The sequence below is a fragment of the Mesoplodon bidens genome, assembly GCF_964165515.1.
Source record: "Mesoplodon bidens genome assembly, chromosome: 15".
Classification (NCBI taxonomy): domain Eukaryota; kingdom Metazoa; phylum Chordata; class Mammalia; order Artiodactyla; family Ziphiidae; genus Mesoplodon; species Mesoplodon bidens.
Genome location: NC_138171.1, coordinates 22,401,825 through 22,428,607, shown reverse-complemented (window position 1 = coordinate 22,428,607; position 26,783 = coordinate 22,401,825). Strand labels below are relative to the sequence as shown.

General features: G+C 50.3%; 1 protein-coding gene across 2 annotated transcripts in view; it reads left to right on the top strand.

Moving 5' to 3' along the window:
- The window catches only part of SRC (SRC proto-oncogene, non-receptor tyrosine kinase), a 57,179-nt gene that overhangs the window by 19,937 nt on the left and 10,459 nt on the right, over nucleotides 1-26,783 (top strand). The window contains exons 2-7 of one of the 2 annotated variants that reach the window (XM_081255354.1): nucleotides 1,747-1,814; nucleotides 14,713-14,880; nucleotides 16,116-16,393; nucleotides 18,382-18,481; nucleotides 26,143-26,241; nucleotides 26,417-26,520. In XM_081255354.1, coding sequence (XP_081111480.1) covers nucleotides 16,120-16,393; nucleotides 18,382-18,481; nucleotides 26,143-26,241; nucleotides 26,417-26,520 — 577 coding nt within the window. In that variant the 5' untranslated portion in view covers nucleotides 1,747-1,814; nucleotides 14,713-14,880; nucleotides 16,116-16,119. Of the gene's footprint in view, nucleotides 1-1,746; nucleotides 1,815-14,712; nucleotides 14,881-16,112; nucleotides 16,394-18,381; nucleotides 18,482-26,142; nucleotides 26,242-26,416; nucleotides 26,521-26,783 lie in introns of both variants that reach the window. The other variant, XM_081255353.1, reaches the window with a different exon arrangement.

Genomic DNA, 26,783 nt, shown 5'->3' with positions numbered 1-26,783 from the left:
GCCCCCCTTTATCCAGCATGGCCTGCATGCCCAGGGCACACGTGGTTAGCTCATTTGCTCTTGCAACTGTCTGGGGTGATTATGGGTGTCTCCATGGTACTGAAGGAGGCTTTGGTTGACTTGCCCAGAGTTCTCCCAGGGCCACAGCAGGAGCCCCCTTAACCAGGATGCTGCAACCCGCCTGACTCTGATGGGTGCCTGATGGGGCCTTTTTGCTTCCTCCTCTCCAGAGGCAGGACAGATGGACTCAAATGGGCTGTGTCCCTCCTGCCGCCCCCCCACCCCATTCCCCACACAACCACCACCACCCACTCCTCCCACCCCCGGTTGGGCCACTGTTATCAGGAGACATTCCTGGACTGGCTGAGAACAGTTTCCACCTTGGGTGCTTTTTTTTTTTTTTTTTTTTTGCGGTACGCGGGTCTCTCACTGCTGTGGCCTCTCCCGTTGCGGAGCACAGGCTCCGGACGTGCAGGCTCAGCGGCCATGGCTCTCGGGCCCAGCCGCTCCGCGGCACGTGGTATCTTCCTGGACTGGGGCACGAACCCACGTCCCCTGCATCGGCAGGAGGACTCTCAACCACTGCGCCACCAGGGAAGCCCCACCTTGGGTGCTTTTGAGAAGGGATGTGACTGCTGATACAGGCCCTGGCAGTGGCTCCCTTGGGGGTTGGGCCGTGGGACCTGAGGCTACGGAGCCCAGACAATCCGAGTCTGCCTGCCGCTGCTGTCTCTTATGAGCCGTGTGACCTTAGGCAAGTAACTTGACCTCTCTGGACCTCAGTTCCCTCATCTGCAAAATGGGGCTGACCACATAGCACTGCAGAGGGTTCACCTGCAGTAGTGCACTTCTCAGCATGGTGCCTGGCACACAGGAGCCTCTCTACCCATCAACCAGGTGCTGTTATCTGAGAACCAGTTGTCCCTCCTCTTTGTTGGGGCCCCCAGTTTAGACGGCATCTTTATGCACCTTCTGATGAGTGCACATTGGGATGGCCCTTGTGGGCTTTCTCTTCTCCAGGCTCGTGGGACACGGGAAGGGTGGAGCTGGGAGAGGACCTTTCCAGAAGTTGAGAAGGTGCTGTGTGACCTTAGGCAGCCTCTCTCCCTCTCTGAGCCTCCTTTTCCTGGTCTGCTCTATGAACACTTGGACCTGGGTGAGGCTCTGCCCCAGCCCCTTGTTGTCTTCACACTCTCTGTAATTCCTCCCTTCGATGGTCCAGCTACTTGGCTTTGTCTGTCTTTCCTATGAGAGTGTCTGGCGCATAGTCGGTGCTCAGCTGAGCTTTGTTGAAGGAGCCAGTGAATGAACGACTGAGCGAATACCCAGGGCTTTCCTACCTCCAGGCCTTTGCCTGCACAGCTCCCTCTGCCAGAGGCACAGCCCCCAGTTATCTCTATTTGTGGACCTCCTTCTCGACCTTGAAGCCCTTCTCAAATGCTGCCTCCCCCAGGAATCCTTTCCCAGTTCCTCCCAGTTGGAGGGGATTGCTGATGCTCTGAACACTTGGTCCAAGCCTCTCTGGTGGCACTTGTTAACAATCCACCTTGGTGTACGTAGTAACATATTAATAACCAGCATGAACCATGCACCTACCACATGGAGTAGGACCATGCACCTACCGCTAGGAGCCAGACACAGACACAGTGGGGAGCCCTGTGCGTATGTGCGTGCGGGGCCTTGTCTTATTTAATCCTTCACAACAACTTTGCAAGGCAGATACTATTATTATCCCTCTCTTTGCAGAGCACAGATGCTCAGAGAAGTGAAGTGACTTCCCAGCTATGAGAGAGAGCGCCAGGATCTGATACCAGGTAAACCTGTCTTTTTTCTTTCTTTCTTTTTTTTAAATTAGTTTTTATTGGAGTATAGTTGATTTACAATGTTGTGTTAGTTTCTGCTGTACAGCAAAGTGAATCAGTCATACATATATATATATACGCACTCTTTTTTAGATTTTTTTCCCATACAGGTCATTACAGAGTATTGAGTAGAGTTCCCTGTGCTATACAGTAGATTCTTATTAGTTATCTATTTTATATATAGTAGTGTGTATATGTCAACTTTTTTCTTAAAAAGGAAAGAAAAAGCATTAACACACACAGTAAAAAAGAATTCAAACAGTACAAAAGAAGGCAGGGAAAAGTAAACCTCTCTGGCACCCAGGTCTCCTTGCTAGAGGCAGCCACGGGGGGAGTTTCTGGTGTGTTCTTCCAGGGAGTCCAGGCATATGTAAGCATGGATATTAGAAAAAATAATTTAAAAACCTCAAGTGATCATGCATGGTATACTCAGCTCTACATGTGACTGTTTGCTCTTGACAGTGTGCCTTGGAGATCATTTTGTGCTGCTTCTTTCCTTTTCCTGATTGCGTAGTATTCATTGTGTGGATGGAGACCATGCTTTATTTAATTAGAGAAGACTACTTTTGGTTGTTTCTAGCCTTTTACTTATTGCAGACCATTCTGCAATGCATATCTTCCATCGTGTGCTTAGTGTTCATGTGTGAGGAGACCTCTAGGATTAATCCCAAATTGCAGTGTCCGAGAACGTGTGCAGTTGTAATTTTGTTAGATATGGCCAGATGGTCCTTCACGGAGGTGGCACTGATGTACCTTCACACCACATCCTCTTCTTCCCCTTGCTCTCACCAGCACAGGTTGATCTAGAATTTGGGGATCTGCCAATCTAATAGATGAACAGTGGCCCCTGGTGTAGTGTTTTTTTTTTTTTAAACACAGCTTTATTGAGATAGAATTCACATACCAGACAATTCACCCATTTAAAGTGTACAGTTTATTTATTATGTATGTATCTATGTATGTATTTATTTATTTATTTGAATTTTTATTGGAGTATAGTTGATTAACAATGTTGTGTTAGTTTCTGCTGTACAGCAAAATGAATCAGTTATACATATATAAACTTTTTTTTTAGCTTCTTTTCCCATATAGGTCATTAGAGTATTGAATAGAGTTCCCTGTGCTATACAGTATATCTATTTTATATATAGTAGTGTGTATATGTCAATCCCAACCTCCCAATTTATCCCTCCCCCAAAGGGTACAATTTAATGGTTTTTAGTGTAGTCACAGAGTTGTACAACCATCACCACAATCAATTTTAGAACAATTTCATCACCCCCAAAAAGAAACTGTGTAACCCATTTAGTCAGTCTCCACTGCCCCACAAACCTTCCTCCCCCAGCCCCAGGTGACAACTAGTTTACTTTATGTTTCTATAGATTTGCTTATTCTGGAACTTTCATGTAAATGGAATCATACAATACCTAGTCTTTTGTGTCTGGCTTCTTTCACTTAGCATGTTTTCGAGGTTCACTCATGTTGTAGCATGTATCAGTACTCCATTCCTTTTTCTTGCCAAATAATATTCTGTTATATGGATATACCACATTTATTTACCCATTCATCAATTGATGGACATATGGTTGTTTCCACTTTTTGGCTATTATGAATAATGCTTCTATGAACACTCATGTTCAAGTTTTTATGTGGATATGTTTTCTTTTCTCTTGGGTCTATATCTAGGAGTGGGACTTCTGGGTCACATGGTAACTCTATATTTAACCTTTTGAGGGACTGCCAGACTGTTTTTTCAAAACAGCTATACCATTTCACATTCCCACCAGTAATGTATGAAGTTTCTAATTTCTCTACATCCTTGCCAACAACTTGTTGTTTTCTATCTTTTTAATTACAGCCATCCTAGTGGGTGTGAAGTGGTATCACATTGTGGTTTTGATTTGCATTTTCCTGATGACTATTAATGTTGAACATCTTTTCATGCAGTTACTAGCCATATATTTTCTTTGGAGAAATGTCTATTCAGATCTTTTGCCCATTTTTAAGTTGGGTCATTTCTCTTTTCGTTTGAGTTGTAAAAGATCTTTATATATTCTAGATACAAGTCCCTTATCAGATATATGGTTTGCAAATATTTTCTCCCATTTGGTGGATTCTTTTTACCTTCTTGATGGTGTCCTTTGACACACAAACGTTTTTAATTTTTTTTGTAAATTTATTTATTTTATTTATTTATTTTTGGCTGCATTGAGTCTTCGTTGCCGTGCACGGGCTTTCTCTAGTTGTGGCAAGCAGGGGCTACTCTTCGTTGCAGTGTGTGGGTTTCTCATTGCGGTGGCTTCTCTTGTTGCAGAGCACGGGCTCTAGGCTTGTGGGATTCAGTAGTTGTGGCACACGGGCTCAGTAGTTGTGGTGCACGGGCTTAGTTGCTCCGCGGCATGTGGGATCTCCCCAGACCAGGGCTCAAACTCGTGTCCTCTGCATTGGCAGGTGGACTCTCAACCACTGCGCCACCAGGGAAGCCCGAAACGTTTTTTAATTTTGATGAAGTTCAGTTTATCTATTTTTTCTTTTGTTGCTTGTGTCATGACTAAGAAACTATTGTGATCCAAAGTGGGGAAGTTTATGCCTGTATTTTCTTATAAGATTTTTAAAGTTTTACCTTGTACATTTAGATTTGTGATCCACTGTGAGTTAATTTTTGTGTAGGGTTTGAGGAAGGTGTCCAGCTTCCTTCTTTTGCCTGAGTGTATCCAGTTATTCCTGCAGCATTCATTGAAAAGATTCTTCTTTCTCCATTTAATTATATTGGCACCCTTGTCAAAAATCAGTTGACCATAAATGTGAGTGTTTATTGCTGGACTCTCAATTCTCTCCCATTGATTTATAAGTCTATCCTCATACTAGTACCACACTGTCTTGATTTCCAGAGCTTTGCAGCAAGTTTTGATATTGAGAAGTGTGAACCCTCAGGCTTTGTTTCTGTTTTTCAAGATTGCTTTTTCTATTCTGGGTCTCTTGACTGTCCATATGAATTTTAGTGTCAGTTTGTCAATTTTTGCAAAGAAGCTAGCTGGGATTTTGTTTGGGATTGTGTTGACTCTCTAGATTCGTTTGGGGACTATTGCCATCTTAATAATGCATAGTCTTCTAATCCATGAACATGGGATGTCTTTCCATTTATTTAGTTCTTTAATTTCTTTCAACAATTTTTGTTTTTTTCAGAGTATATGTTTTGCACTTCTTTTGTTAATCTTATTCCTAAGTCTTCTTTTGATATTGTAATTTATTTTCTTAATTTTATTTTTGGATTGTTTATTGCTAGTGTATAGAAATACAATTTATTTTTATATACTAATCTTGTACCTTGCAAGTTGCTGAACTTGTTTATCCTCATAATTTTTTTAGTGGAATCCTTAGGAATTTTTATATACAAGTTTATATCATCTACAAATAAAGAAAATTTTACTTCTTCCTTTCCAATCTGGATGTCTTTTATTTCGTTCTTCCTTTATTGCCCTGGTTGGAACCTCCAGTACAATGTTGAATAGAACTGGTGAGAGCAGACATCCTTGTCTTGTTTCTGAGGGGGAAAGCATTCAGTCTTTCCCCATTAAGTATGTTGTTAGATATGGCTTTTTCATAGATGTCCTTTGTCAGGTTGAAGAAATTCCCTTCTATTCCTAGTTTGGTGGGTGTTTTTTATAATGAAAGGGTGTTGGATTTTGCCAAATACTTTTTCTGTATCTACTGAGATTATTGTATAGTTTTTGTCCTTTATTTTATTTGGTGTATTACATTGACTGATTTTCAGAAGTTAAAACAACCTTGTATGCTTGGGGTAAATCTCACTTGGTCATGATGTATAATTCTTTTTATATGTTGCTGGATCCAGTTTGCTAGTATTTGGTTGAAGATTTTTACATCTTATATTCATAAGAGATAATGGTCTGTAGTTTTCTTTTCTTATGATGTCTTTGTTTGGCTTTGGTGTTAGGGTAATACTGGCTTCATAGAATGAGTTGGGAAGTGTTCCCAAGTGAAGAATTTGTATTGATTCTTATTTATATGTTTGGTAGAATTCACCAGTGAAGCCACCTGGGCCTGAGTTTTTCTTTGTGACATGTTTTAAAATTACGAATTCAATCTCTTTACTTGTTTTAGCTTTATTTAAATTTCCTATTTCTTCTTAGTTTCAGTAGTTCGTGTTTTCTTAGGTATTTGTCCATTTTATCCAAGATATCTAATTTGTTGGCATGGCATGGCATTGTTCATAGCATTTCCTTAAAATCTTCTTTATTTCTGTAAGATTTGTAGTTGTCCTCTCTTTCATTCCTGGTCTTAGTAATTTGAGTCTTCTCCCTTTTTTTCTTGTTCAGAACAATTTTCTTGTTTGTCAATTTTGTTAATCTTTTCAAAGAACAAACTTTTGGTTTTGTTGATTTTTCTCTATTGTTTTTTATTTTCTATTTCATTAATTTCTGCTGTAATCTTTTTTTTTTTTTTTTTTTTGCGGTACGCAGGCCTCTCACTGCTGTGGCCTCTCCCGTTGTGGAGCACAGGCTGTGGACCCACAGGCTCAGCAGCCACGGCTCACGGGCCCAGCCGCTCCGCGGCATGTGGGATCTTCCCGGACCAGGGCACGAACCCGTATCCCCTGCATCGGCAGGCGGACTCTCAACCACTGCGCCACCAGGGAAGCCCTGCTGTAATCTTTATTTCCTTCCTTTCACTTGCTTTAGGATTAGTTTGCTCTTCTTCTTCTTCTTCTTCTTCTTCTTTTTTTGCTAGTGTCTTAAGGTGGAAGTTTAGGTTACTGATTCAAGATCTTTCTTCTTTTTTAATATAAGCATTTACAGCTATACATTTCCCTTTAAGTTCTACTTTACTGCATCCCATACATTTTGATAAGTTGTGTCTTCATTTTCATTCATCTCAAAGTATTTTCTACTTTTTTGGGTGGTTTCTTCTTTGACTCATTGGTTATTAGGTGTATTAATTTTCACATATTTGTAATTTCCCAAATTTATTTCTGTTACTGATTTCTTAATTCATTTCATTGTGATCAGAAACATACTTTGTATGATTTCACTCCTTTTAAATTTATTGAGGCTTGTTTTATGGCTTAGCATATGGTCTATCCTGGAGAATATTCCATGTGCACTTGAGAAGAATGTGTATTCTGCTGTTGCTGGGTGGCTTGTGTACTTTTAATGTGATTTATCTTCTAAGTGAGATTGAGCATCTTCTCATATGTTTAAGTACCATTTCATTTGCTGTAAACTATCTGTGGTTATTTTTCTTATTTTATGGGAGCTCATTATATATTAAGGGAAAAAAAACTTTGTCTATCTATGAGTTACAAATGTTTTCCTAGTTTTTGGTTTGTCTTGTGAACTTATGATGTTTATCAAGCCATGCAGACATTTTAGATTTTTATGTAGACTGATTTATTATTTTAAAAATGATTTTTAGGTTTTTTTGTCATGTTTAGAAATGCTTTTCCCATTCTGAGATTAGAAAACTTATTCTCCCACCTTATTTTAGAGCTTTATGGTTTTATTTTTGTATGGTTTAAATATGATTGATCTGGAATTTATAGGCATGTCGAGTGAGATCGAGATACAGCTTTGTTTCCTGGTGGCAGATCATTGGTCCCAACTCTGTCTTAAAAATAGTCTACCTTTTTCTCACTGTTATGAAATGCTACTTTCATAATATATTACATTTCCATATGTTTGGGGACAATTTTTGGACCTTCTTTTCTGCTCCATTAATTTATATATTTTTGTAGTGATATCACATAGTTTTAATTATTGTGACTTTATAGTAAGTTTTACTACCTGATTGGACTATTTTCTCTTCATTACTCTTCTTTTTAAGGTTTTCTTGGCTATTCTTTCTTTTAAAAATTTTTTTTTAATTAATTATTTTTTTGCTGTGTTGGGTCTTCATTGCTGTGCGTGGGCTTTCTCTAGTTGTGGTGAGTGGGGGCTACTCTTTGTTGCGGTTCACCAGCTTCTCATCGTGGAGGCTTCTCTTGTTGCGGAGCATAGGTTCTAGGCATGTGGGCTTCAGTAGTTGTGACACATGGGCTCAGTAGTTGTGGCTCGTGGGCTGTAGAGTGCAGGCTCAGTAGTTGTGGAGTGTGGGCTTAGTTGCTCTGCGGCATGTGGGATCTTCCCAAACCAGGACTTGAACCCGTGTCCCCTGCATTGGCAGGTGGATTCAACCACTGTGCCACCAGGGGAGTCCCATTCCTGGCTATTCTTATACATTTACTCATAAACTTGAAAATTGACCTGCTTAGTTAGAAAAAAAATCCTGTTGGGGTTTTATGGGGATCACATTCAATTTGTAGATTTACTTAGGAAGAATCGATATTTTTGCAATGCTTAGCTTTCTTTTTTTCTTTTTTTTTTTCTTTCCGGCCATGCCACACAGCTTGCAGGACCCCAGTTCCCCGACCAGGGATCAAACCCGGGCCCTTGGCAGTGAGAGCTCAGAGTCCCAACCACTAGAATGCCAGGGAATTCCCATGCTAAGCTTTCTTTCATTTTATTTCCTGATTGCTGTTGGTATATAGCTACATTATTGATTTTTGGATATTATATTTAATTTCCTTCTGCTTTACTTAATTCACTTTTTGTTCAATAGTTTTATAGAAGATTCTCTTGGATTTCTCAGACTTATATTGATAACAGCTGCAAGTGATGATACTCATCTTCTGTTTTCCAATTCCATCCATTTCTTTTTCTTAGCTCATTGCACTGGCAAGCATCTTAGAGCAAGGTTAACTAGTGGACATGCTTGTCTTTTCTGGACTCTTTCCCTGTGAAGTGGCTTTTGTAGGGCTTGGTTCCAATCAACTCTACCAGACAGTCTCTCCAGGGCCATGCACAGGATTTTACACACAGTTGGAATTTTGGAAGTCTTTGCCTAATTGTAAGAGTGGTTAGAAAAGAGAGCAAGGATCTGAAGAGAGGTCTTCCACAGTGATGATAATAATAGCTAGTATTTATTGAGCACTTCCTATGTTCCAGGCACTTTATCAGTATTACCTCATGTTTTCCCCTCAAGCCCAATCCTATAGGAGCAATTACACAGATTCCCATTTTTGATAAGGGGTAAACTGAGGCCCCCTGGAGGCTGCATGACCAGGAAATGGCAAGTTGGCATCTGAACCTGGCATTCTGGCTCCAGGCTTTCCATGATGCTTCTTTTTCCTTGGAGGGTCCAGAGGTATGGATGGTGATGTTGGAGGTTGACCTCTGACCTGTGTTGCCTCTGTGTTAGGGAGGTGGAGATGGTGGAATGGTGGGGGTGCCTGGGGCAGGGAGGGTATCAGCACAGTGGGCGGGGCACCAGGGGTGCCTTCTGACTGTACTTTCCTGACCCTCAAGCATCCCAACTCTGCTACACTCACTTGCTGTATGGCCTTAGGCAAGGTTTTGGCTTCTCTGAACTTTGGTCCCATCTGTAAAGTGGACGTAGTTATAGTCCCTACTTCACTGTGCTGTGGGGACAATTGAGTATCAACTGCATGCAACATGCTCAGTTCTGTGCTTGGCATTCAAGGCCCTGCCACTAACTCTTGCTTCCTCTTGCATTGCTCCTCTTGTCATCTGTAACAGTAATAACAGCAAACAACAGTGAGCACTGTTTATCAAGCACTTATTCTCTGCCTGGCACATGGACTCTCATTTAATTCTCAGATGTTAAGTTTATTATGACCCCCATTTTATTTTTTATTTTTTTATCTGTTTATTATTTGTCATTTTTCTAATACATCTTTTTTTTTTTTTTTTTTTTTTTTTTTTTTTTTTTTTTTTTTTTTTTTTTGCGGTACGCGGGCCTCTCACTCCTGTGGCCTCTCCCATTGCGGAGCACAGGCTCCGGATGCGCAGGCCCAGCGGCCATGGCTCACGGGCCCAGCCGCTCCGCGGCACATGGGATCCTCCCAGACCGGGGCACGAACCCGTATCCCCTGCATCGGCAGGCGGACTCTCAACCACTGCGCCACCAGGGAAGCCCTCTAATACATCTTTATTGGAGTATAATTGCTTTACAATGTTGTGTTAGTCTCTGCTGTATAACAAAGTGAATCAGCTATACATATACATATATCTCCATATCCCCTCCCTCTTGAGCCTCCCTCCCACCCTTCCTATCCCACCCCTCTAGGTGGACACAAAGCACTGAGCTGATCTCCCTGTGCTATGCAGCTGCTTCCCACTAGCTATCTCTTTTACATTCAGTAGTGTATATATGTCAATGCTTCTCTCTCACTACGTCCCAGCCTCCCCTTCCCCCACTGTGTCCTCAAGTCCATTCTCTACGTCTGTGTCTTTATTCCTGTCCTGCCCCTAGGTTCATCAGAACCTTTTTTTTTTTTAGATTCCATATATATGTGTTAGCATACGATATTTGTTTTTCTCTTTCTGACTTACTTCACTCTGTATGACAGACTCTAGCTCCATCCACCTCACTACAAATAACTCAATTTCATTCCTTTTTATTATGCCCATTTTAAAGATAAGGAAACTGAGAGGTGAAGTGACTTGCCCAAGAAGATTTAGGTAGTAAGTAGTGGAGCCAGGATTTGAACCCAGGTCTGACTGGAGTCTTCACTCCAAACTCCTAAGCTCCTGGCCTCCCCTCCACTCTTAGAAGAGGTGGAAGTGACCTTCTTCAGAGTCAGGAAGGAAGGAGCGGGTATGACCTGACTGAACTACAGTTTTTTCTGGACTCTTCTGGATGTTGTTAGTATCTGTGCCTAGGGGCACAGCCTAGGCAAAGGCCAGGAGGTGAGAGAGTGTGGTGCCCTCCTGTATGGGGCCCACGGGAGGAAGCCACAGCCCCAGTTCCACAGGGCCGCGTGGACCCAGCTGAAGGGTTTAGGCCTCATCCAGAGGGGGATGATGGGAAGCTCTTGAATGTTTTTTTGTCTCATTGAAAAAAAAATCATGACACAGTAATTTCTTTTCTTTTTTTTTTTTTTTTTTTAAGAAGATGTTGGGGGTAGGAGTTTATTAATTAATTAATTAATTTTTTTGCTGTGTTGGGTCTTCGTTTCTGTGCGAGGGCTTTCTCTCGTTGTGGCAAGCGGGGGCCACTCTTCATTGCGGTGCGCGGGCCTTTCACCGTCGCAGCCTCTCTTGTTGCGGAGCACAGGCTCCAGACGCGCAGGCTCAGTACTTGTGGCTCACGGGCCTAGCCGCTCCACGGCATGTGGGATCCTCCCAGACCAGGGCTCGAACCTGTGTCCCCTGCATTAGCAGGCAGATTCTCAACCACTGCACCACCAGGGCAGCCCAAAAGTAATTTCTAAATGTCAAGTGACACAACATGTAAAGTAAAGAAGGGATTTTCCTTTCCCTCTTTCACACCTTTTGGATTAAATATTGTGAAGAATTTGGACTCCTTCCAGAACTTTCTCTAAACCTTACAGCACATGTGTGTGCACGTCTGCACATGCACACACATACACATTCACATGCTAATTTTATTTACAGAAATAATTGTAGTTCATGTGTACTACGTGCAAGGCACCCCACTAAGGCCTTGTCTGCATTCTCTTTAATCCTCCCACCAACCCTTTGACATAGGTAGCACTATTGCCCCCATTTTCTAGATGAGGAAACTGTGGCCCCGAGTGACCCAGAGGACATTCTACACTGCCATCTTCCTCTTCACTTAATAGTGTGTCGTGAGCATCTTCCCAGGCCACACTGAGCTCTCATTCTGTTTGTTTATCTGCACAGCTATCCACTTGATGAACAGACCATCATTTATTTGTCCAGTCCCCCTCTGATAAACATTTAGGTCTTTTCCAGTTTTCCGTGGACAGTGTTGAGCAGGGGCCCTATTTGTTTGTGTGCGTTACAGAGATGCCTCTGGTTGCTGGACGAGGGCGCCCTGGAGGGGCCCCCACTGCTGTCCCAGGTCAGGACGACAGGGACCTGGCCTGAGGGAGTGGAGATGGGGTGTGGGGAGGGATGCATTTGAGGAAGATTGGCGGGGAGGATAGGCAAACCAGCCCTGAGATGGAGACATGGAGTGAGGGGTAGTCGTAGAGGGAGATGCCAAGTTAGTTTGGGACCCGCTGAGCACGAAGCGCTGGGGGCACTGATGGGGAGGTGCTATAGGGCATCCCAGTACCTCTCACGGTAGCGATAGTGCAGGTCCTCTGTCCGGAGCCTGTGGTCAGCAGCAGCTCCCCAGAGGAAAGGGGCTACCTTCCTCTGGGAGCCTCAGACACCCCAAGGATGGAGCCCCCCCCACTTCCTCTTGGACCCCAAGGATCTATCTCTGCCTTGGAGTGAGCAAGTGGCGGAAAAGATGTGGGGAGTTGTCCCTTCTCAAATGGGCAGCTCATGGTGACTTAGCGTTTGGGCTCTGAGACAGGGTCCTGCCTCAAGAAAGGAGACCACGGTCCGGAAGGGCGGTCTCTCTCAAGGTCACACAGCACTGCGGCAGCCCTGCAGGGACTAGACCCCACCCTAAATGTGCTGTCCCTCCTCTAGCACACTCTGCTATGTCAAAGCTTGAAACCTTGGGCTTTCTCTAGGCATGGGGCTAGGCTGCCTTATCCACTCACACCCCATCTTGCTGTTCTTGTAAAAGAGAGGTCCGGAGGGCAGGAGGTGGACGCTGTGAGCAGCCCCTGATTCCTGCCGCCCAGTGTGGTTTCATGTCCCCACTTCTTTTCATTCTCACCCTCGCTGTGTTATCTCAGGCAGGTGCCTCAACCTTTCTGTGCTTCTGCTTCCTCATCAGTAAAATAGGGACACTATTAGTATCTACTTCCTACATTTTCATGGGGATTTGATGAGTCAATATTTGCAAAGTGCTTAGAGCAGGGCCCAGTACAAGGTCCAGGCTCTGGGAGTGTTTGATTATTGCAGAATGATACTTGGTCTCTACAACATGGCATTGCAGGAACAAAGCAGGATGCAAATCATGTCTGTGCTCATTTAGTCTTTTGTCTGTTCTGCAAATATTTCAGAGCACCTAGTAGGGAAATGGAGATGGGTCCGACCCGGTCCTTCCCGCAGGGAGCTTAGAGTCAAGGGCACTAGATGGATCCCAGTATACAGTCCTATGTTCATATGATGCCGGAAGGAAATGCACCGCCATGCCCAGGGGCTTGTTCTCTGGAGGCAGGTTGCCAGCGTGCCACAGCATCCCAAGCATGTTCTGTGTACTTCCTCATGGATTCTCCCAGCAGCCCTATGACGTGGGTACTGTTGTTATTCTCAGTTGACAGAGAAGGAAACTGAGGCACAGGGTCCCACACTGGGCTTGTAGGGCTGGGATTCACACACAGGTAGTCTGCTCTGGTACTCTGGCCCTTAACCTCGACCCGCCCACCTCTCCACAAACAGGTGGTACTTGTATAATCAGAATCAACCACAGGGACAAAAAACACCCCAAAAACCCAAAACAAAAACCCAAACCCCACAAACCAACAAACATTGCAAGCAGAGGCCCTGGGCCACCTTAGTCTGTTCTTGAAGGACCTCTTATGTTTTTCTGAGTGTCTCAGTGGGGAGTGGTCTTCTGGGTTAGTGTAAGAGCTTAGGGGTCAAGAGCTTTTTTCTTTGCCCCCTCCCAAGTGGGCACATGCATCCTCTTGGTGCTGGAAGGGCCTTCAAGTTCCAGCCCTGTCTTTCCCTCCCCCTCCATGGCACATCAGCCAAGTATACTTTCTCTTGTCCTTGATCACCTCCAGTGACAGGGGGCTCACTCTTCATCATTTAGTTCATTCTAAAGAAAGTTTGGGCTCTTAGAAAGTTCTTCATTAAAATTTAAAAAATATTTTTAATGTGTTTTTATAACTTTTATTTCCTCTCAAAGTCCCACAAACAAGTCCCCTGTTAGAGCATGCACCCTCTGAGGCAGGACCTGGCCAGTTCATCTCTGTGTCCCCCTGTGGTGACTGGCAGAGGGCTTGCTGTACAGCTGGTGCTGTGAATACTATACCAGGGAGCAGGTGGGTGGGGATGTGGTGGTTGGGGCTCAGCCTCCATCGAGCCTGGGGCTGTGGGTAACCGGGTTAGTAGATCCCACAGGACACCAACTGTATGAGCGCTGATGGGCATCGTGACCTCAACGGATTGGGTTGCCGTAGAAATTGGCCTTCCCAGGCCCGTTGGCATATCCCTTGAGCAGGTCTCCCCAGGGCCTCCCCAGCCCCACATTCTCTGAGCTGGCTGGCCCCCAGGGAGCATGCAGGCCACGCCCCCATTGTGCAGACGGGCAGCCTGAGGCCCAGAGGGTTACAGGGACTGGCTAAGGTTCACATAGGGAGGGGTGTCACAGAGCTGGCCTTGGCGCTCAGGGCAAACAGTCTTGCCTGAGGCCCCAGCCAGTCAAGGGGACTTTTGCCCATTCACGGGTTCCCAGAGGAAGTTCTGGACTGATTTCAGGGCCTGCAGCATCCCCTGGAGAATAATCAGAGCTCATATCGCCAGTGTGTCCAGAATCACAGTATAGCTGATGTGGCAGGGTGACCTACTGTGTTCCCAGCACTCTGCCTTGCCTCCTTCAGTTGTCACAGTCATTTCCAGATGAAGAAGCGGGGCACAGAGAGAAGTTAAGTCACTTGCCTGAGGTCACACAGCCGATTAGGAGCAAAGCCAAGATCTGAGTCTGGGGAGTCTGGCTTCAGAGCCCACCTTTAACTGCCATGCCATACACGGCCTCACTCTCACTCTTACTTTTGGGGGAGTGAAGGATATTTCAGGTCTGGGAAGCTCTTAGTATCAGGCCTGCCAGAGTCAGAGCCTGATAAATCATGACCCAAGAGACAGAACCTTGATGATTTCTCTTTCTAGTCATATCCTCCCAACAGTTCTGAGAAATCTGTTTTATCCCTACTTTGCAGATGAGGACGCTGAGGCCCAGAGAGGGGAAGTGACTTGCCTAGGGTCACACAGTGGGGAGAGGTAGAGCAGGGCCTCTAGTCCGAGACCGCCGACTCTACACCTGGTGTTCGTGCTGAGACCTCAGGCTGCTTCCCAGGTCCTCTGGGATAGCCCCTGCCTTGCACCAGGTGAGGTGATGACCCATCAGGGCTGCCAAGATGAGGGAGCTGGGAGGGGCGGCCATGGTGTTTGGGGAGACCCTGGCTAGGCTCCATGAGGACCTGCGGATGGCAACGTGGGGAGCAAAGGGGGGTGGCAGGGCTATGGCGTCACTGGGGAGTTTGCAACTTGGGTTTCTCTGTTTCCCGATCTCTAGCCCTCCCAGATTTCTGGCTCAGAACTCTCTTAACTATTGAATAGTCACACAGTCACACTCATTCATTCAGCTGTTTATTGAGCACCTACTGTGTGCCATACCCTGTGCTGGGTACTGGGAGCACAGCAGTGAACTAGACAGACAAAAGCCCATGACGATAATCATGTAATCACACACACTCACACACACACACACACACACACAAAAAAAAAAAAAACTGGGCCACATGTTATCAAGGAGAGGCACAAAAGGCAAGGGGACTTAAACCAATGAAAGAAGTTGGGGAACACTTCCCAGGGAGGTGACTTTTTTTTCCTTAAGAGCTTTATTGAGGTATAATTGACATACCATAAACTGCACATGTTTAAGGTGTGCAGTTGGATAAGTTTTGACACGTGGATGCACTCATGAAACCATCGGCACAGTCAAGATGATCCATCACACCTAAACATTTCCCTCCCACCTCCCACATGCTGCCAAGGAGGCAACATTTGGGCTGAGAACTGAAGGAGGCATGAGTTACTCTGCTCAAATGGTCAGGGAAAAGCATTCAGGCAGAGGGAACAGCATGTGCAAAGGCCCTGGGCCTGGAGTGAGCGCCCAACCATCTCTCCTTAGTTGCCCTAGTTGCAACTTTTAGCACCTTTCCCCCTGGTGTTAGACAATTTCAGTCAGTCATGTATTCACTCAGCAAACCCTCAGCCTTCTCCTATATGCCTGGGACATAGACATAACTCAAGATACTATCCCTACCCACGAGGGACAGAAACAGTGACTCAGAGGAAGGTGGGGAAGGTTAGAGCTTCTGATTATGAGGTGTTTCTTCTGTGCTTAGCCCTGTACCCAGGAAGCCCTTTATGGTTGCCATCACTATTCCCATTTTACAGATGGAGAAACTGAGGTTCTGAAAGGTAACTTACCCAAAGAGGCCTCTTTGGGCCTCAGTTTCCCCATCTGTAGAATGGATGGGAGTGCAGGCTAAGGGGCCTAGGCAGCCCTGCCGGCTCCCAGAGCCCTTCACCCAGGGTCCTCTCTCGTCTCCAGCAGGACCATGGGCAGCAACAAGAGCAAGCCCAAGGATGCCAGCCAGCGGCGCCGCAGCCTGGAACCTGCTGATAACACCCATGGCGGCGGTGGCGGCGGCGGCGGCGGCGGCGGTGGGGGTGCCTTCCCCACCTTACAGACCCCCAGCAAACCGGCCTCCGCTGATGGCCACCGGGGCCCCAGCACGGCCTTCGCCCCTGCAGCCGCCGAGCCCAAGCTGTTCGGAGGTTTCAATTCCTCCGACACAGTCACCTCCCCGCAGAGGGCGGGGCCCCTGGCTGGTCAGTGCGCCTGGGAATGTGGGAGCCGGGTGGCCCTGGCCCCTCCCCCAGGAGGGCTGTGTGCCCTGGGGGAGCGACGCCCCCTCTCTGGGCTGCTGTTTCTTCCGCTCAGTGACGGGGAGGAGTCTGGGGGTTACTTGGCTTTAGGGACCATTGGGAGTTTCCTGGAGGCTTTATAAACTGGAAAGTGTGGTGCACACTCCATTGCCTTTAGGGGTGAATCCGATGTAGCGTATAAAGGGCCCTAGAGATACAGGACTATAGGCGGAAACAGGCCCAGAGAGCCGGGGGGTTTCTCGGAAGCACGGGGACGGGTCTGAGGCATTGCTTTTTGCTCTGGTCAGCCCAGAGATGGATCAGGACAGGAGGCGGTGAGTGGCCAAGGGGGCGGGGCGGGTTAGAAGGGAGAAAGAGGACTGGGGTCTTCAGAGGCCCGGCCCAATGCCGAGATGCGCCCCTGCACCCTCTGCTGGCGCTTTGAGGGTATAGCAGCGCCAGGCAAAGGATGCTTAGAGATGCAGATGTGGTCCTGGAGACACACAGACTTAAGACCCTCAAACAAACACGTGCATTCTTACCCGGACACCCTCACACAGAGCCCCCCCCCCACATACACACACTCACACACAGTCAGCAACTCATTCAGAGACACCCATACAGGACATTTACACGTGCTGAGCTAGAGACACTTTCATAAACAGACACACCATGCACATAGAGACACACTCAGGGACACATGGATGTGCACCCTGCAGACACAGACACACACCCAACGCAAATGTACACAAATACAAACACACATATGCAAAAAACCTTATACTCCCAGATGGAGACAGACACATGTGGTCAGAAGCCCTTCAAAAGCACACACATGCCCAGCTAGAAATGCCATCCCAGAGATCCACAGACTCACAGATGCACAGATGCACATATGTGCAGTGAGAACACACAGGCACAGACACACACCCAAGTGAGACAGACCCACAAACATACCCATTCATTTTTTCAAGAGATAGTTGTGGCGCCCCTTCTGTGTGCCAGGTCTCTTCTGGTGCTGGGGTCACAGCAACGTGTAAAACAGACAAAACCCCTGTGGGGGAAAGAAGCAAAGGGCAAGGTGTGTAAACCGTGCAGGGTGTTAGTGGGTGGTAACTGCTGTGAAAGGGCAAAACGGGCAGAGAGTGGTGTTGGTGGATGTGTGGCTGGAGGTTGTAACTTCACATGGGGGGACAGAGAGGGCTTCGGAGGGGACAGTTACCTGCAGCCGAGGTCTTCCCTGACACACAGAAGCATCCAGAGCCATACCTCCCCAGAACAGAGCCACATCCCCAGGTGCAATTTCCTTCATTCACTGCTTCATTCATCTAATGGTTGTTTCTTTTTTTTTTTTTTTTTTTTTTTTTTTTTTTTTTTTTTTTTTTGCGGTATGTGGACCTCTCACTGTTGTGGCCTCTCCCGTTGCGGAGCACAGGCTCCGGACGTGCAAGCTCAGTGGCCATGGCTCACGGGCCCAGCCACTTCGTGGCATGTGGGATCTTCCCAGACCGGGGCACGAACCCGTGTCCCCTGCATCAGCAGGCGGACTCTCAACCACTGTGCCACCAGGGAAGCCCTAATGGTTGTTTCTTGAGCACGTACTATACACCAGGCTCTAGGAACAAGACAAAGATGTCTGTTATTGGGGACTTCTGGTGCTGTGGGGAAGACAGATAGCAAATAGAGAAGCCAACACCCAGCATCCCCTCAAGCCCAGTGGGCGCACTCACAGGTGGAGAGACGCACGTGCTTCCTACATGCCCTCACAAGCGTGCGGGACACACAGACACAGGGGGACATGCGTAGAGGCCCACCCCCAGTGAATGGGACCTGGCGTCTGGGCTGGCGGTGAGAGAGCAACCCCACCCCCGCCCAGGGTGCAGGGCTCTCTTGTCCACCTCTCCCCCCAGCCATGGTTCTGGCCGTTCTGACACGCCCCACCTTCTGTGCAGGCGGAGTGACCACCTTTGTGGCCCTCTATGACTATGAGTCGCGGACAGAGACTGACCTGTCTTTCAAGAAAGGGGAGCGGCTCCAGATTGTCAACAACACGTGAGTGCCTCCCTACCCCACTGCCCCTCAGGACCCCAACCCTGGGCCTGGTCTTGGGACAGAGCCACTTCTGAGCGTCCCAGGGCCAGCTTGATGGGCAGCAGGCAGAGCTGGGTGTCCAGGCAGCTGAGGTGCAGGGAACTGTCCTGGGGCCTCTGGGGGTGATGAGGCAGGTGCCGGTGGTCGGGGGTCTGGGACGGCTCCAGGGACAGGGATCTGGGTGCAGTAACTGGACAGCAGGGCACAGCACTCAAGATCCCAGAACCCGCACAGGGGCGTGTGATCAGTGCAGGACTGGGCCGGCGACCCAGGACTACAAAAAGCAGGGCCTGTGGAGCTGGAGGCTGTGCCCACAGAGGTGCTGGAGAGCCTGGGCAATGAATAAAGCCAGAGTCTGCAGCTGTAGAGGGAGGGCCCTCATTGGGAGGGTTGGGGGACCCATCCTGGGGACCCAGTGTGAGAGGGGTCAGGATAGGGCATGGGGGTGAGATGGTGGGATGGGATGTGGAGGGCGGGGCACCCTGGTGGGCATCTCTGCTTCACCTCCAGGGACTCCAGCCTTGGGGTGGGGCATCCTAGGGCCAAGTTGGCGTATGGGGGGATGGGGGCCGCTGCCAGGCTCGGGGGCCCCTGTGAGCAGGGATAGTGAACTGGCGAGGGGTGGGTGAGGCTCTGGCCATGGGGTGGTGTCCTTCCGTTCCTCCCCACTTCCCTCCTTTCCTTGCCTAGAGTGCAGTGAGGTGGGGTGCAACACCTGTCATGGCGGATGGGGGGTGCAGGCTTTGGGTCATGTGCCCAGGGGTGGTCACAGCTGGGGTGATCACACTGGGGCGGAGCTGCTGACAGAGGGCGGGCTACAGCTCCACCCCTGCTGCATTCCTGCCTTCGGAGGGCCTGCGGTCCCCTCTCCCCACCTCCCATCCCCCCAACAGCCTCGGCGAGCCCCCTCTCCATTCCTGGCCCGTGCTTCCTCCCTCCAGCTCTCTCTCAGCTTCTCCCTCTCTGCTTCTCTCTCGCTGGCCCTAGGAGGAAGGTGGATGTCAGGTGTGTACACACTCCGTGGGCGGCGGGCTGGGTAGGGGCGCTTCACTGGTGGGGGTGGGCTGCCGCCGGCATGTGCTTCATCTGGTCTCTGGCTCCCTTGGTTGCACCCTTTCCGGCTTCCCCAGCTTCTGTCCTCACCCCCAATAGTTTGACCAGATCCCTACCTTAATCCCAGGCTGCGAATGGGGAGGGTCCTCCCATCACCCCTGGCACTCCCCGTCCACCTCATGCGAACCCATCCCCTCCCTGTTCAGCCCACACTGAGTGCCAGCTGCATGCAGGGTCCAGTGCTGGGCCCAGTGAGGCCTGGGTGGAGAAGGCCATGCCCTCCTGGAGCCAGAGTGTGGCCGGGATGCAGCCCCAGTCCAGGCCAAGTGGCAGGCAGAGGGCGGGGCCGGGGTCGGCTCAGGCCTTAGGGCCCCTGCTGTGTGCTTCCCCCTCTGATGGTGACCACAGGGGCTGGGAATTTCAAGCAGGACCCTGAAGGAAGCACAGTGAAGTCGAGGGGATGGAGGGAGTGGAAGAAGGCGGTCCCCCTCACAGGAAGGCAGCTCGTGGGAGGGTGCAGCGCTGGAGGGGGCTGGTGGCCTTCAGGGCTGCGGAAGGGCGAGAAGGTTCTAGAGGGTAGAGTAGAATCATCCATGAGCATCCTCGAAGGCCTGGCTAAGGAGGCTGGACGTCTCCACCGTCTCCAAGCATTTCTTGCTTCTTCATGCCTCCCTGCCCTTTATGCATGTCGTTCTCGCTGCCTAAAGCGCCCTTTCTCCCATCTCTGTCTGGCAAACTCCTATTCATCCCTCAAGATCCAGTTCAGAACTGCCCCCTTTGTGAGGCAAAGGGGAAAAGAGGTAGCAGGCATTTTTACCCATGTCCTTGTATTTGCTCTGCTGCCCTCCCACCAGGGCTGTAGTGATGGGGGAGGGGCCATCTCCATTTTGCAAATGAGGAAACTGAGGCTCAGAGATGTGAAGGCCTTTGTCCAAGGTCACACAGCTACCAAGTAGCAAAGCCAGGATTGGAACTTGGGCAGCAGCTCTCTCCCTTCCTTAAGCTGCTCTCCCGGTGGGAGGGGGCTTTCCCAGCTCCCCCCACCCCCTTCTGTCTGAGTCCCAGTGCCGCTCCAGTTCTCTTATGGTTCCTGCTGTTTGTATCTCCCTCCCCTCAAACTGGGAACTCCTTGAGGGCTGCTCTGGGGCCTGCCACATTTCTGGGTCCCCCATCACCTGTTGCTCAGCACACTATAGGTGCCCGGGTGGTGATTTTGCACGAGATGAGTGAACAGTCATAAAATAGCCACCGTCTCTCGTGCCTCGAGTGTGGGCCTGTTCTCGTGCGGAGCAGTCGCGTTGTTTTATTTATACAGCACCACAGCCCTGGAAAGTGGAAATGCCTACTTGCTCCATTTTACAGATGAGGAAACTGAGGCCCAGAGAGGTGAAGTGACTTGCTCAAGGTCACACAGCTAGTAGTGGCAGAGCTGGGAGGGGTAGGCCTGACCCCAAGCCCTTGGAAGAGGAGCTCCGTGGAGGTGCAGAGGCGCCAGGAGGAGGGAGGGGCCCGAGCTGGGGAGGATGCCTCAGGTTAGAGGCTTGGACGTACTGGAGGATCTCAACCAGCAGCAATGGGAAGAGTGTCTCAGGGGGTCACGGCTTGAGCAAAGCTCTCAAAACTTTGATTCCGCCTCTTTCACTCAGAGTCAGAGGGCAGCCCTCACTTCTTCCTTTGTCCAGCCCCTTCCCTTCCTTCTTCCTGCCTTCCGTGATGGGCTGGGGGCTGCCAGGAAGTGATGGAGTCCCATCTGTGGGAAGCCCTTGGGTGGCAGTGAGGCACCCCGATTGGAGGGTGGGGGAGGGTGGGAGTGGAGGGGGAGCCCTTCCTCACATCGCAAAGCTCAGCTGGTCCTCTGGGAGAGTTGGGGGCTGGCATTAGAGAAAGAAGAGGGATAATGGGATGTGGGGGAGAGGCTTAGTGGAAGATGGGCCACCCACATTTGAGGTGCTCAGTCTCATACCTCACCCAGGGACCACCCTGCATGTCCTTCCACTGTCACTGCTTAAGGTCTATTATTGTGAACCCCCTGCTCCAACCCCCCTCCCTGTAGGAATGAGGGACTTTCTGAGTCTAGCCTGTGACTGGGCTGGGAGTTGGGGAGGGAGAGCTTAAGGCTGAGCCTGTCTGTTGGGGTTTGGCCAGGGCTGGCTGGGTTGGGGTCCTCACAGTAGCAGCCTGGAGCCCGCACTCCCTGGATCTCCATGCCAAATGGTTCTGCTCCTAGAATCCTGGGTGCTATGCGGTCTTGGGTCCGAGGAAGCCACTGGGGTCTGAGGTGTGACTGCCCTGAGCCCCTGCCCCGGGGTCTAAGTCACCAGGAGTCAGAGCCCCTCTGGGTCTGACTCTGGGATGCTTCCTAAATTGCCCTTTCCTCCTACCCAGATTATTCCAGCAGCTTCTCTGGGGGAGTGCTCCAGCAGGCACTGACTTCTGTCCCCTTGCCCTGGGCACTCCAGTTCTACTTCCCACCATGGGGTGAGGGACCCCTTCCTGCCCTCCTCACACGACTTGCCTTGGCCTCACCCTGCTCTCTCCCCACCAACCATGGGTCCAGGCCTCAGGGCTCGGAAACTTGACTGCCTGGGCCGTACCCAGCTGCCCTGGCTTGCCTGTAATCCCCAAACGGCTCCTCTGGCCAGTCCCAACAGCCCAAATGAGTTAAATAGAAGGACCCAAACTGGCAGAATGTCCCAGGTTCCAAAGCTGCCACACTCCCAATCCACATGCCAGCCTGAATTAGCCACAAGGATTAGGCTCCAAAAAGAGGATCCTGAGGCTCAGAGAGGTGAGGTCAGTAGCGTGAAGTCACACAGCTAGTGGCAGCAGTTGGGATGTAAACTTGTTGCTTGGGGACTCCTGGTCCAGTGCTTTCTCCTCTTGCCACATGTGGGAAGGTGAGGGGTCAGGCAGGGAATGTGTGATTCCCTTCCTTCCCTCTTCCTGCCTATCTGATAGGAACCAGGCCCCAGGGAAGGTGCCAGATGCACCTGTTAGGTTTACACCGCTGTTACGTCTGAGCCGGGCGCAGATCGGTATCCCCACCAGGCTGGACTGATCTGGGAGGCTTTGGGGCCCCTCATTGTGAGGGCAGTCCCTGGTCCTTGGCTGAGACAGCTCACAGCCACCTGAGGCAGGTTTGAGCCTCCCAGACCATTGGCATGGGAAGATGGGGCTTGATGTCTCCATTTCACAGGTGGGCAAACTGAGGCTCAGATGATAATCACAGTAATCAGCTTACCCAGAGCCTGGCTTGATGCTGACTGATTTACACACTTTGCCCGCAAGGGAGATTTTGTGAATATTATCTCCTTTTTACAGATGAGGAAACTAAGACCCAGAGAGGATAGGGTACTTGCCCAAGGTCACACAGCAAATCCTTATCGGAGACTGGAACTGAGCTGCTTTAGTTTTTAAAAACATTTTGGAGAGTGGGGAGGAGTACCACAGAGTTGCAGATTTAATTGTTTTTCTTCTTTTAGCCAAATCAAGATACTAACAGCTCAAGCACGCTGAGCACCTACTATGTGCCAGGCCCTGTGCCGGTATTTTACATCCTCAGAGGGAGGCATGAGTATCCCCCTCCTGCAGATGAGGACCAAGGTCCTGCAGGGCCAAGGTAATGCAGCCTGCAAGTGGTGAGCTGGGCTGACGCCAGGATGCTCTGATTCTGGCGCTCAGCCTCTGAGGTACCTCTCAAGCTGGGGCCAGGCTGAAGGTGGACCTTGGACCCTTAGTGAGATTGCAGTGCACCTCCATCCCTGCCCTTGTGAAATAAAACCCCCAAACTGGACTGTGAGCCCAAACTCACACATGGGCTGATGTTAGGCAGGTGATGTTAGTCAGAAGTCTGGGTGGTGTCAGCAGAGCTGAACCCCCACCCTTGCTTCTGGGGCCCTGCTTGGTGGGCCCCTGGGCACATGCTCCTGCCGGCCTTCCACTGCGAGCGGGTGGCTGGGGGCTTCCCAGAGGCCAGCCAGCTTGCACACTCGGGCTTTGTCAACCTGCCTCATTTTTTTTTTTTTTTTTTTGCGGTACGCGGGCCTCTCACTGTTGTGGCCTCTCCCGTTGCGGAGCACAGGCTCCGGATGCGCAGGCTCAGCGGCCATGGCTCACGGGCCCAGCCGCTCCGCGGCATGTGGGATCTTCCCAGACCGGGGCACGAACCCGTGTCCCCTGCATCGGCAGGCGGACTCTCAACCACTGAGCCACCAGGGAAGCCCAGCCTGCCTCGTTTTGTAGCCTCTGACCTAGACCTCGGCCCAGTCCTGCTGCCTCCTCCTCCACCTTCCCCTGGTTTCCCTGAGGGTCTCTGAGCCTCTGAGAGGCCTGGGGAGGGTGCAGGGGTCCAGGAGGCCTGCTGTGTCTGGCTGTGGGCACACAGGGGCCCTGGTTCTCACCCTTGCTCTGCTGTTGATTTGCTGTGTGGCTTTGGGCCTTATTGTCCCCCTTGGTGAAATGAAGACTTGGGACTGGAAGATCTCAGCTCTTCCCTGTGATTTGAGTCCTTGCTGTGTAGCCTTGGGAAGTCTGCCCCGCTCTGTGCCTCAGTTTCCCCAACTCTACAAAGAAAGTGCTGGGTTACTCCAGCCTGGTTGCTGTGTGTCCTTGGGCTGGTCCCTAGACATCTCTGAGCCATAGTTTCATCATCTGGGGGGCTGAGGCCTGCCTTCCTTCTTAGCAGGGTGGCCTTGAGGGTCAAATGGGACAGACAAGTGTGGATCCCCCACCCCATGTGGGTGCACACAGAGAGGTAGATGGAGGGCCTGGGCACCTTTAGGCTCTTTCCTTGAGGCGGACCTCGCCCTCTTACTCCAGGGCCCTCCCTCTCCCGCAGAGACCCCCATGTGAGCTTGTGCCCCTGCCTGAGCATGCGTGCGGTGATCTCACAGCCAAGTCAGACCGCACAGCCCCAATCTCTCTCTCTTCGCCTCACTCCATCCAGAAGGGACCCACACTCTCTGGTTGAGCCTCGGCCCACCTGGCTGGGCCCCTGGCTCTGGGATGCTCACCTGTACTCACCTGTTCTCAGAGAGCTCCCCCAGCCCCACTCTCTCCCGGCCTCAACTTCTCCATCTTCAAAATGGGCTGAAGAATATGGGTCAGAGGCAGCTCAGAAAAACCAGGAGCCAGGGATCCAGGTTCAAGTCCAGACTGTGGCTGTGGGCAAGGGCCTTTCTCTCTTTGTGTCCTGGTGATGGGGAGTGGGGGAGCACATCCTGCTTGCTGTGTGTCTTCTCAGGGTTGTGATGAAATCAAAGGCAGCCTTGGATTGAGAAGCTCAGCAAGGTATCAAGCCCCGCTGCACCCTGTAGGGAAGGCTTCCTTCTCATCTGGGAGTTAGGAACCTGGGCCTGGCAGCGTGACGTGACCTTGAGCAGAGGCCTTTGCTTCTCTAGCCTCAGTCTTCCCATCTGCACAGTGGGAATGGGAGGGGGCTGGACCCTATTTCCCAGGCAGCCCTTCCCATTGGCCTCTCCTCCCTCCCCATAGACCCTCTCCCTGTCCCCTTTGATTGCTTTGGATGTGAGGCCCTAGTGGCTGCCCCGCCTTGTCCCCCCTCCCCCGTCCCCAGCACCGCCTGGCGCTCAGCTCTCTCCCTGCTCTTTCTGCCTCTCTCTCTCTCACCACCCCCATTTCTGCCTCTTCTTTCCTGTTGGGCTCTCGCTTTCTCCTCCCTCCTCTGTGTCTCTGGACCCCCGCTCCAGCCAGACCTGGTTCACATTCAGATGGCTGCAAAGGTATTTCTGCCCCCTCCCCACTCCCACCCAGACCCAGGGGACCCTCCCTGCCGGGGGCTCTTCCTGCCCATCCCCCTGTCCCCATCACCTCCTCCTCCTCCTCCTTATGGGGCAATTAGTGTAGAAGGGCCCTGGGTACTGGGGCTCTGCCACCTCAGCTCCCTCTGACACGACTCGCTGTGTGACTTTGGGCAAGTCCCAGCCCCCTCTGGCCTCAGTTTCCCCCATAGATGGGTAGGCTGCAGGAGGAGGCCTGTAGTTTTCAGTCAAGGAGCCCTGTGGGTGTGACCCATGATCTGTGACAAAGGCAAGCATTGCTCTAGTTTGCAGGGTTGGCGCCTGGATTGTCACCAAGCCCCCAAAGAGCCACCCCTTGCCTCCACTCAGGTCTTACCAGCTCCCAGGCTTGGGCTTCCAAATCTCAGGACTTGGGGAGGCTTTGAAGGTCTGATTTGACGTCCGTCTCAGGAGGAATCTTCTCCTGTTACAACTTGCTTGCTCCCCAGAGACAGGGAACTCCCTCCCTCAATCCCAAGGCGGCTCTTGGCATCTTGAGACTGCTTGGTCTATCTGAAGGAAAGCAGATCACTTCCTGTGAATTCGGGCCTTGTCATCTGAGTCAGCTTTGGCCAAGAGGCATCTGGGGTAGGGAGGGGAAGAGTCCCGGGCCACCTCGGCCTGGCAGCTGTGAGAGGCCTGATCTCACTGTTCCCTGCACCTCACTCAGCCTCAAGAGCCCCCAGCACAGCACCTATCAAGATTGCAGGCATCGGGGTCCATTGCTGATGGTTCCCTTCTCCTTTGCTCCCTCCCTCTCCCCATGCTCAGAGAGGGAGACTGGTGGCTGGCCCACTCACTCAGCACAGGACAGACGGGCTATATCCCCAGCAACTACGTCGCGCCCTCCGACTCCATCCAGGCCGAGGAGTGAGTATCGACTCTGGCCTCCTGCTTGCTTACCATCGCTGCCAGTTCAGAGCTTCTCTCCTGGGCTAGAGTGGGAGGTCTGGCTGCCCAGGGCCCCAGCCACATCCCAGGAAGAGGCACTGTGGGTGGGCGGAAGCCTGGACCACCAGCACCACCCTCCTCCCTCCTGCCCCAGGTGGTACTTTGGCAAGATCACCAGACGGGAGTCAGAGCGGTTACTGCTCAATGCGGAGAACCCAAGAGGGACCTTCCTAGTGCGAGAAAGCGAGACCACGAAAGGTATGAGTGCTTCTGCTGACCAGTGGGAACTGAGCCTTTTGTGGGTTATTTGAGCTGGGTATTGTGGAATGAATAGGAGTTTGGTATATGGAGTGGGGTGGGAAGAGCCCTCTAGCTAGAGAAAAAGACAGGATCAAAGGCAGGGAGGTCCATTTGAGGAACACTGAGTCACTCTGGGTTGACCAGAGATGCAGCAAAAGATGATGCAACAGGTGCAGCAGAAGAGGCCAGCCTCTCTGGCCTCAGGTTCCTCAGGTGAGGAA